Source organism: Otolemur garnettii, unplaced genomic scaffold, assembly GCF_000181295.1.
Source record: "Otolemur garnettii isolate 467f Iridium unplaced genomic scaffold, OtoGar3 scaffold00006, whole genome shotgun sequence".
Taxonomy (NCBI): domain Eukaryota; kingdom Metazoa; phylum Chordata; class Mammalia; order Primates; family Galagidae; genus Otolemur; species Otolemur garnettii.
Window position 1 is genome coordinate 1,481,203 of NW_003852401.1, and position 11,278 is coordinate 1,492,480.

Here is an 11,278-nt window from a genome sequence, read left to right on the forward strand (position 1 = left end):
TAACTTATACATCATTTATTAAACCTCCTTTCTGTTTTCATCTTTTGCTTTAAATAGGGAAGAGAGAATGTTTCTGGCTATGGTAATTTTAATACTTAAAAAAAAAAACAGACTCAGTAATACCTGATTATTATTATAATAAACCTGCTTGACCGTAACAAACTATTTTGAGCAATTTACCCCTTGGGATTTAAATGAGACAGTGACATTTAAAGGATATACACTTATTAGGTAAATCATTCATGGGAATCTTGCTTGTGCATAACAAGCAACATTTGAGTCGTTTGGGATGAGACAGGGAGAGCCAGCTCTTAAACAGGCCAGGTACCTCAAATTCCCATAGGGTATATGTCACTGAGGATAGATCACAGGACCCATGGAAAAGATCGCAAAACCCTAACTTCTAGTCCATGATTCAGGCCCTCAAGGAAAGTTGTGGAAGAAGACATTCCTGCCATTTTTAAATGGTGCTGTCACAGAAGGAGGCACACTGACATGGCAGCAATGTTCCAGAGGCCCCTGGACCCAAGGAAATAGAGACCTCCAGGATAGTTCTGATGAAGGATTTCTTGCTTAAGTAGAATCTCTAAAACTCTGAAGGAAGGGGGATGAGCTGGAGAAATCCAGAGTTACCAGTTTTTCAAGTCCTTCCTGAATCATCAACTCCAGTAATAGATTTTCTTTTCCATTCTTTCTTGTCAGCAAGATACTTGTAATGGATTTGTGGGCTCAGTCCAAATTTGTTCTGCCTCTCTGTAAAACCCCTCCTATTGTGGGGTTCCCTGTACTCATATGGTGCTTTACTGACTCCTGCATTATGCAAGGCTAACTGAAATGGCTATCTCTCTGGGGGAAAAAATGGCCCTCCAGTCATAATTGTTCTCCAAGACTTTCTTTCTTATTTTCTTTGCAGTTTTGTTTTATTTTGTTTTTTTGGCTGAGGCTAGGTTTGAACCTACCATCTCCAGTATATGGAGCCAGTGCCCTACTCCTTGAGCCACAGGCACCACCTTGTTCTCCAATACTTTCTTAGTGACATACTTCCAAAGGAATCCCTTATAGACTGAGATATATACTAAATTGGACCTAAAAATCCTTGATTTATAGTCCCAAATTTTTATATCCAAACCTCTGTTTCCATCTACAAGCACACTCATGCAGGCTCCCTCTTTGGTGTCACAGCAACAAGGCTGCCCTAGATAGAGAAGATTGTTTCAAAGCCAGTGCAAGGAGCCACCTGGAGCCCATCACCTCTTCAAACAGGTCTTCCTTACCTCTAAAGCAGTGGTCCTCAACCTGTGGGTCGCGACCCCTTTGTAACAATGAAAATACATCCTGAATATCAGATATTTACATTATGATTCATAACAGTAGCAAAATTATAGTTATGAAGTAGCAATGAAAACAATTTTAGGGTTGGGGGTCACCACAACATGAGGAACTGTACTAAGGGTCGTGGCATTAGAAAGGTTGAGAACCACTGCTCTAAAGGAAGCTTATGGCCTCATTTTCCTGCTTTTTCTCTCTTTCACACCTTATGGGTGCATGAATTCTACCTCAAACAACCCATTATCACAAAAACTTTATTCTTCAATATCACCTTCTTTCTCTTTCTTTACTTCAGGAAAATGTAATTATCTTTCTTTTTCATTTCTTCTCTCTTCTTTGCTCCATTTTAAACTTTAGAATATGCCTATTCAGGCTGGGTGCAGTGGTGCATGCCTATAATCCCAGCACTTTGGGAGGTTGAGGGAAGAGTATCACTTGAGTCCAGGAGTTTGAGACCAGCCTGGGCAATATAGCGAGACCCTATCTCTACAAAAAAGTTTAAAAGTTAACCCCTGAGGCAGGAGGATCCTTTGAACCCAGGAGTTCAAGGCTTCTGTGACCTGTGATGATGCCACTGCATTACAGCCTGGGTGACAGAGCAAGACTCAGTCTCTAAAACAAATAATAAAATATGTCTTATCCCAGGTGTTTAGTCAATAATTTTTATATGCCATTAATTCTTTTTCCCTTTTCCTAGATAAACCTAACAAGGCAACTAGATATGACAAACCCACCACTGAAGAAGAAGAATCTCAAGAAACCTATCATAACAGTTTTCAAAGTATTAAAACTAATACACCGTATTGATACTTGGAGTATATCATTATATGACTTAAAAATTTAAGTTTCTCTACTCTGAACATAACATAAAGTAATAGCATGCATAAAGAATTTATAATGCTACAAGTTAAAGTCACTCTAAAATCTTTTAAACAGTAAATGTCTAAGAGTTAATCTTCTGACAAGAGCTAGGAAGATAGAGGTTTTAGAAATAGAATCTTATCTTAATAAAAACGAATGGCATTTTATCTATATTAAATATCTATAAATTAATGTCTTTATAGATATATAAAAGGCTATTTGTATATTTATAAATATAAATTTATGCTTATACTTATATAAATATATTGAACATATTTTAAATATAATTTATTTTGATAATAAATTACAAATCTCTACCAGCTTGAGGAATAAACGTATCTCTGGTTAGAATCAATTATTAGTGTTTCCTAAGATTATTTGAGTTGGGGGGGTTGGGTGCGGGAGGCTACAAAATCTAAATCACCACTTCGTTTTCCTGACAAGAATATTGCTCCTTATAAAGTATTTGTGAAACCGTAACAACCCGGGATGGCTGTCCTCTAAAGTCTTGAATGAAAGTCTTGAATGAGTGGTCTGTTTGAAGACAATGGAAACTTACCTGTCAGTACAGGAAACCCTATTTTCTTCAGTTCATGCAAACAAAGTATGTTTCTAATGTGATTACTCTGAATTACTCTGCATCTTTAACATTACTAAAAATGTATTTACTTTTTGGATATGTTTAAAAATAGAAAACTGATCATCCTGGTATCCCCCTTCTTAAATGACTTTAGTAATTTACCACTAGGTTTGGGGTCATGTTCTAACTTCTTAACCAAGCATTCAAGTCCAAAATGATCTGAACTGTGAAAACTTTCTAATTTCATCTCTGGTCACATTCCCCATCTATAGTCTTCACTCCGGACTAGCTGAAGCACCCAGAGCTCACTGAGCCTGCTAGTGACTCTGTTTGCTCACAGTTAGAATGAGTTCTAACTGTGAGTTGCCAACTGTGAGTTGCCTTGTTTACCTAGTAAGCAATTGCTAGGCCCATATTGGAGCATCGTCTCCCTTCCCAAGTTGAATTAAGTCCCATGCCTTGTATTAAAGCTTTCATTATCTTGTAACATGATCAACAATGATCCTTGTCTGCATCCAAAATAAAGGTGGGTTCCTGTGCCTTGTTCACATCTATAACTTAGTGCTGACCTCAGGATCTGGCACCTGGTACCAGCTCCAAGTATAACTGCTAAATGACTAAACTAACAAACAAATGTTTTTAAAGCCAATTGCCTTATTTTGTTATCCTGTTCTCTTTTCTCTCTCTCTTTTTTAAAACAGAATCAACTCCCAATGTGCCTGCATTTTGGACAATGTTAGCTAAAGGTAAATCATACAGTTAGGTAGCAGGGAAAATGTTTTGGTTTTCTAAAATCTTGTGTAAGAAAGCCAAGAACAAGTCTAAATACAGTAGAACCTCTGTAAGTGGACCACCCAAAGGACTGTAACAAACTGGTCAACATAGGGAACTAGGCCTACCATCAGAAATGTGCGTGTGATGCCATGCCTGGTCTGTGAAAATTGATAACTCGAGGAGGTGGTCAGTGTAGGGAGGTGGACAGTTACGGAGGTTCTGCTCTACAAAAAGTAAGTCAAACATTCTGCCGCCACATGTAATAGTGAATGCACAACAAATCTAGAAAGGTGATGAAGTGTCACATAATTTTCTAATCACCCCCCAAATGTTCTATTCTCCTACAAATGTTAAAATCTAGTCATTTATTTATGATTAAAATTTTTAATGAAACCATTTTTGCCCAATATAGTCCCTTTTGTATTGGGAGCAGTGTGTCCATAAGCCCATGGAGATGCACATATAATGCAAAGTTTTTATCAAAACATATGCACGAATAAAAGTAATGTGTACATTATAAATATATAAGCGTATGCACAGTGCAATGTACACGTTATTTTTATGAATGTGCACAAAAATGTACTATATGGGCACATATATGTGTTTAGATATATACATGCAATACACACATCAGATAATACATGCATTATAATACATGCATTATACATATACAGCATACATCATGTTCAGTTGATCCTCATTATTTGCATATTCTGTATTTCTGTTTTGTAATTGTATTCTGTATCATTGACCCTCTCCTATTTGTCACCCCGAAATCAATATGCATAGTGCCTTGGGGGACATTTGTGAACAATGGACATTGCCTGGCACACACATTTCTACCTGAGGTAGAACAAGGCAAAAATTTCCCTTTTTTTCAGTTCTCATACCATAAATGTCATTTTTGGTAGTCTTTTTTATTTATTTATTTATTTATTTATTTATTTTTATTGAATGGTAACTGTGTACATTGATGCACTTTGGGGGTACAGTGTGGTGTTTTCATACACAATCCAAGACACTTCCATCAAACTGGTTAACATAGCCTTCATGTAACTTTCAAAGTTATTATGTCAAAACATTCACATTCTACTCATAGAAAGATTCACCTGTACCCTTGCAAGATGAACCACAGAAGTATAGCACCTTTTTTTTTTTTTTTTTTTTTTTTTACATTTTGATACTTTTTGTTGACTCTTTTGTTGTTTAAAATGCCCCCCAAGTATGGTGTTAAATTACTGGTTAGTGTTCCTAAGTGCAAGAAAGCCGTGATGCGCCTTATGGAGAACACACAGGTTAGAGAAGCTTCATTTAGTCAAGAGTTACACTGTTGTTTACTATGAGTTCAAGGTTAATAAATCAACCATCAAGTATCTTTAAACATAGATACACATAAAACAAAGTTACATATTGATGGATTGCTGAAAATGCTGTGATCAGACTCGTAGGAATTTAACTCTGTATGTCCCCAAGGAGCAGCAGTTCTAGCTTGGCTAATTTGGGGTGTTTGGTGACTTTAGAGAAGGTAACTCCTGAATAATGAAGACAGACTGTACACGTTATACATACACACGTACAGTTTTAGCAAGTGAATGTGGTATACCATAACACCAATTTATTGTTTCAACAGCTCTAAATGGGTCGGCAGTGTATAACATGGACGAAAAAGATCAGTTATTCCACCTAATTCCAAGTAAGAACAAAATACTTCAATTACTAGATGCATAAATACTCACACACATTTTAGCGTCTACATGGTGATACCATTTCCCCCATGAGGTACGGTTGTATATAAAAGGGTATTGTGGTGGCTAACGTCCTGTCAGAGACAACATGGGCTGTTCAGGAGAGTTACAGCTCCTAAGCATTCCTCCCCAGCTACATTTTGGAGATAACTCTTACCACTTTTCTGTTTTGTAGTTTTTACTCTGGGAACAGGTAAATCAAACGGAGGAGTAGAATATACAGAATGCTGTCTTTTAAAAGTAGACTTCTGGAGCAATTTTAGGTTTAAAGAAAAAGGTAGCAAATGTATAGGATTCTCACATCCTCCCCCACCTGCTTCCCCTACTATTAACATCTTGCATGTGGTACCTTTGCTACAAACTATGAACCAGTATTCATAGATCACGACTAACTGAAGTCCCTAGTTTACACAGAATTCCTTCTGTGCTACACAGTTCTTTGGGTTTTGACCAATGCCTAACGTCACATTTTACCATCATAGTATCATATACAAGTTTACTGCCCTAAAATCCCTCTGCCCCCACTGATTCCTTTCTCTGTTCCTCTCTCCCTTGAACCTTTGCAACCACTGACCTTTTTGCTATTTCTATAGTTTTGTCTTTTTGAAAATGTCGTATAGTTCGAATCATTCAGCATGCCCTCTCTCCAGACTGGCTGCTTTCACCTAGACATATGCATTTAAGATTCCTCTATATGTTTTGTAGCTCGCTCACTCATTTCTTTTTATCATTAATATTCCACTCTCCAAACACACCCCCGTTCATTCACCTGTTGAAGGACATCTTGATTGCTTCCAATTTTTGGCAATTATAAATGGAATAAAGCCACTGTAAACGTGTGTGCAGGTTTTTGTGTGAACATAAGTGTTCAAGTCAGTTGGGGAAATACCTAGGAGTACGATTACTGGATCATATGGTAAGAGTATGTTTAGCTTTGTAAGGAACTACCAAACCTTCTTTCAAAGTGGTTGTACCATTTTATATTTCCAGCAATGAATGTGAGTCCCTAGTGCTAAATACAGTTGTAATTAATGAATTAATTACATTTATAAAACAATTGAAGCAGAACATTTTAAGACAAAGCAATGTTAATTCCCCCCCCCAAATCTCCATTCTACAAATAAATGACTGAAAAATAGCATCTGATGATACAACATCTGTCAACTCAGCTTTAAATTGGGTTATTTGCCTTGTGATGCTTCAAGAAAATGGAGCAATTCTTTGTTTAGAAAAGTTGTATATAGGTATGATGAATGCTGGCTCATTTTAGAAATATTTTGTTATTTAACATTTAAGGCATTAAACTGAGCTTACTATCTTATTATTTGTTGAGCACATACTAAATGGCAGATGCTTTCGATACAGACATGGGTCCTTACAGCAATTCCACAAAGTTAGAGTTATCTCCATTTTACTGATGAGGAAACTGAGGCTTAGAAAGAAAACCTGCCTTAGCTTGTAATTAGCTTTTCAGTAACTTCCAAGGATTAGGAATTTCAAACCCTTCTCTATCATGACATCACCTGGATAAATAAAATGTACTATGAGCACACCTCTTTAAAAAACTTTCAGGTGGCAAGTCAGGAACTCTGCCCATTTCAACTTAATTTATTTCCAAAATAATCACCCTTGAAATAATCAGAAGCCATAAAACAGTCATTGAAAGCTATATACATTTTGCTTTGCTTGGTCCAAGGCCACACTTTTACAATTACAAGTGAAGAAAAGTAGAGAATACAGATATAGCAATGTATCATTGCTTATTGCCTAAACATGGTTACCCAGAAAATAGCTTAAAAAGTACCTTTGGTTTGGTAGGAGGAAGCTAGCAGAAAGGGAACAAATAGCAAGATGGTCATCTAAAGCCATCATTCAATTATGTTTATTAAGTCAGATTTAACATGTGGCAATAAAGATATATCTTCATGAATAGATTTAGTAAAGACTCTTGGTACCTCTGGGTCTAGATATAATTTTTAAACTTATTTTAGAAAGTTAAACAAGTAGTTTCCATTTCTCTTTGTAACGTCAAGTACACTGGGTTTAATCCTCTCAGTAATAAAAGGACAAAGCTCTTAAGCCTCATAGAGACAGCATCCCATACGCCATCCTTTTAGCTTAAAAGAAAAATCGGTGCATGTCCCAAAGTAGAACACACACCTTCCCTTCCTGAAGGACTAGTTCTTTATAAGTCAATTGTTTTAAATAGTAATACTGTCACAGATGATAGGTTGATTGGTTTCTAGTAAAGTCGGGGAGGAAGACAGCTACATGCACATTTTGACATCTGGTAACTTGAATTTGAAAGCATTTTCTGTGCCACGGGAAAATCCACAAACTTCTGTGATCCTGTAAAATGGAGCTAAGGACAACTCCTCGGGGATTGCTGTGAAGGTTAAAGAGAAAAGTCAAGAGCACTTGACCATAGGAATTAGCTTTCTCCTGGTGTTGCCTGGCTGGGGGGGAGTGGTGAGCAGTGGATACCCCAGATGGTGTAGGCCTTCTATGCTCTTGCTTTTGTCTGGTGCATTTTTTCCTTTCCTCTCAGGATCAGATCTATTGATGGCAAATGATGACAAAATATCAGAGCTAGAGGAGCTTAAGATCAAATTGATGCTGGGCATCTCGTTGATGACCCTGTTCCTTTTTTTGATCCTCTTGGGATTGTGCTGTGCCACACTGTTCAAACTGAAGCGGATGGGGTAAGTCTGTAGACCTCTGAGGTCTCCATAATTAATGCATCATGTCAAGCTCTCTCCCTCCTCTCTTAAGTAGATTGTTGGAAATATGTGACTCCCAAATTTACAAAGTATTTACTTTGACTCCATTTCCCCTATTCAGAAGAACTATTTCTCAGGGAACATCCTACTTGAACAGTCCTTCAGTATTTTAAATAGTGATCTAGAGATAGATATAAAACTCTAGTCAATTGGAAAGGATGTAGAGAATCAAGATAGGCTTTGTCTCTCTCTCTTTTTTTTTTGTAGCCTTGGAACAAAAGTATTATATATTCTGTTCTATATAGCATATCTGCCTCGCATCTAAGATTTTTCATTCAAGCAAGCCTTAGGACTTCAAAAACTAGCAAATTGCTGTCAGAATTACACCTTGAGGCCTATCCATTTATTCTAATAAAAATATTAAATTCAAGCCTGATTGAAGGGATTATTTAAAATTTTTCAACAGTGTAGCAGACCACTTTTGAAAATCGTATCAGAATTGATTAATGTTCATAATTATCATTAATTCCATTCTTTTGATTGTGGTGTTTTTGATGAATGCTGTATTTCTCTGGTCCATTAAAACTATGACCCTAGGTATTTATTCCCCCCAATCCAGCTTCACTGTATGTGATTCTAATTAAACTTTTATTAAGGCAACTTTTACTTACTTTTTACAAATTGGTTTCTAAATCCTAGTCTTGAAATTTGAAACACACTTCATTCACACAAGTATTAAATATATTAAAATTACAGTGAAAAAAACTATGAAGGTACATCACTTATGTTACTAAGTACCTAATACATTAGACCGAATTTTTGTGAACGCTTCTCTAAGTTGAATAGCAAATGTATGCAATTAAGTACACTTTTTGATATGTTCTTTTCTTTTTCAGTCAGAACGATTATGAGAGTCAATATTCTATCAACCCAGAACTGGCTACCATGTCCTACTTTCATCCATCAGAAGGTGTATCAGATACATCTTTTTCTAAAAGTGCAGAGAGCAGCACTCTTTGGGGCAATACTTCTTCAGATATGAGAAGCACAAGCCCAAGAACAAGATCGAAAGCTACAGATATGATTTCCACGGGCTCGGAAGATATAAGCCTAAACGATGAGTCAGATTTACTAAATACTGATTGATGAATAGAGAACTTTAATTCTTCTGTCATACCAAAAACACCTTTGTATTTAGTTAATGTCATGATTTTGAAACTCCGCTAAGACATTTAAACATTTCGCTGTCTTAAAAGAAGGATACTTTCAATAAAAATTATCTTGGTTATAAAAGCTCAATGGAAAAAGTACATGGAAATAATTTAAGATACTCCATCAAGTCAAAACAATCCCGGAGAGTGACTTATGAAAGTTATTCATTATGGGTGGATCTCTTTTAAATGGTGACATTCAGATATTTACCTTCCCTGGGGGCACTCACCACCACCTATGCAGTCCACCACCATGCAGCCAAAGCCAAAGAACACACCTGTTGGTGTTTCATTCACAAAACAGTTGATCAAGAGACTGAACAGAAATTAGTGGTAGAACTCCCGGCATTCTTGAACTAAGAGTCATCAGGGCGATGCTCACAGGACAAATAGTAAGAATAAAAGGGTTTTTTTTCCATTTCTAAAGAATTCATAATCCACAACCATTTGAGATACCTGATGTTCCACAAGAAAGAGGGGATCCCAGCAGGTAGTTTCTTAGAGGAGGACTCACTGACCTTGAGTCTTTTAAAGCTGAAGCACCTTTCTTTTTTTCTTCTCCCAGGCATTTGGGATCATTATGTTCCATCGTGAGAGGAGTAAAGCATCTCAAAGACTAATTCAAGCTTATTAGTGACCTCTGAGATTATCTACACCTAGAGTATTTATCAAGAAGACAAATGGAATAGGGATAACGTTTCCCTTTCAGGGATTAGCTTCCAGTAGAAGGATTTTAAGGACATGCATCACATCTGTGTCCTGTGCAGCTGCGTGCGGATGTGGGGAGGAGACCAACTCAGGGCAAGGTTCATCGCCCTCCTCAGGTGTAGGCCATAACAATAGCTCCCATTTCTTGAGAACCTACTTTATGCTAGGCACTTTATTACATCCCATGGAAATCTAATTCCACTACTCTGAAAAAGGTGAGTTTATTTTACAGATCACAAAACAAAAACTCAGGTAAGTTTGCCTAAGGTCACCTGCTAGAGATGCACAGAGCTACAGTGTGCTTCCAAACTGAGGTTCACTCCATAGTCCACGGTGGTGGATAGTCAAATTTACAAGTGTCTAAGGACTTGAGAAGCAAGAAAGGCCCAAGCATCCAAGAGGAATGAGGTTCCACAACTCAGGCGTTGGGCTGAGATCTCTACGATTCCTCTCCCCTTCAGAGAACAGATTTATGCCTCATAGTCACCCACCATTTCCGGTGCTTGCTGGTCTTCTCCTCCTTCGATCTCCTTTTCTGCGCAGACGCCAGCCTGGGTCTAACTTGTCATTGGTCGGGAAAGCTGAGAAGCTCCGCCTTTCAGTAGCAAGGGACTATATAAGAAGGTAGTGTGGCGGGAAGTAGTTAGGAGAGCAGGTTTCGGCTTGGCGTGCTATCTGCCAGCAGCGCACACGGTTTCTGAGCCTGTAGGGGTAGGCTTGGCCAGCAACTCATGCTCCCCTCTGCAGGTTACTTTTGCCATTTTCTATGCCCTTTTGACAGCCCTGGGGGTCGGTGTCAGCGTCTGTACTGCCAGTTCGGGCACCCGGAGATGTGGTGGGAACTGAGTGAGGCAGCTGGTTGCCGCTGCATGGAGGTGACCCAGGTGCAAAGGAGTCGTGTTGAGTCCGTGGGTGAGAAAGGGTTGTGCACAGAGTGGCAGGTGGGCTTGGGAAGAGGTTGAGGAACAACTATTCCCATGCTTTCCCTCCATTCATCATTGGGAGGTGCCAAGAATTCTCTTAATTGGAAACAGGTTTAAGAGTCATTTTTGACTTAATACTAAAATCATCACAGAGAAAGTTGTGTATAGCATTGCTCTGGCCAAACGTCTACAATGGCAAAGAAGACGTATTAACTATATTTTTAAAAGCAGGCTTTTTGTCCTCGGAACAGTTGGCACAGTTTGTAGACAACCTTGTGAGGCGCAGTCAGGTATCCGGAGGGAGTTGAATGTGGGGGCAGGGAGTGTATGTAAAGATCAGCGAGTCCTTCCTAGTGTCCCGGGCCGGAGGTGTAGGTGGGTCTTCTCACTTGTCCACCGCTGACCGTAGGGCCACTACTAGCTCAGC

The 11,278-nt window shown here is 38.3% G+C and overlaps 1 protein-coding gene across 1 annotated transcript in view; it reads left to right on the forward strand.

Moving 5' to 3' along the window:
- The window catches only part of EQTN (equatorin), a 12,213-nt gene extending 3,058 nt beyond the window's left edge, over positions 1–9,155 (forward strand). Inside the window, exons 3-7 of the mRNA XM_012812717.2 lie at positions 2,027–2,110; positions 3,472–3,516; positions 5,175–5,237; positions 7,838–7,991; positions 8,906–9,155. Coding sequence (XP_012668171.2) covers positions 2,027–2,110; positions 3,472–3,516; positions 5,175–5,237; positions 7,838–7,991; positions 8,906–9,155 — 596 coding nt within the window. The remainder of the gene's footprint in view (positions 1–2,026; positions 2,111–3,471; positions 3,517–5,174; positions 5,238–7,837; positions 7,992–8,905) is intronic.
- Positions 9,156–11,278: the final 2,123 nt, after the last annotated feature.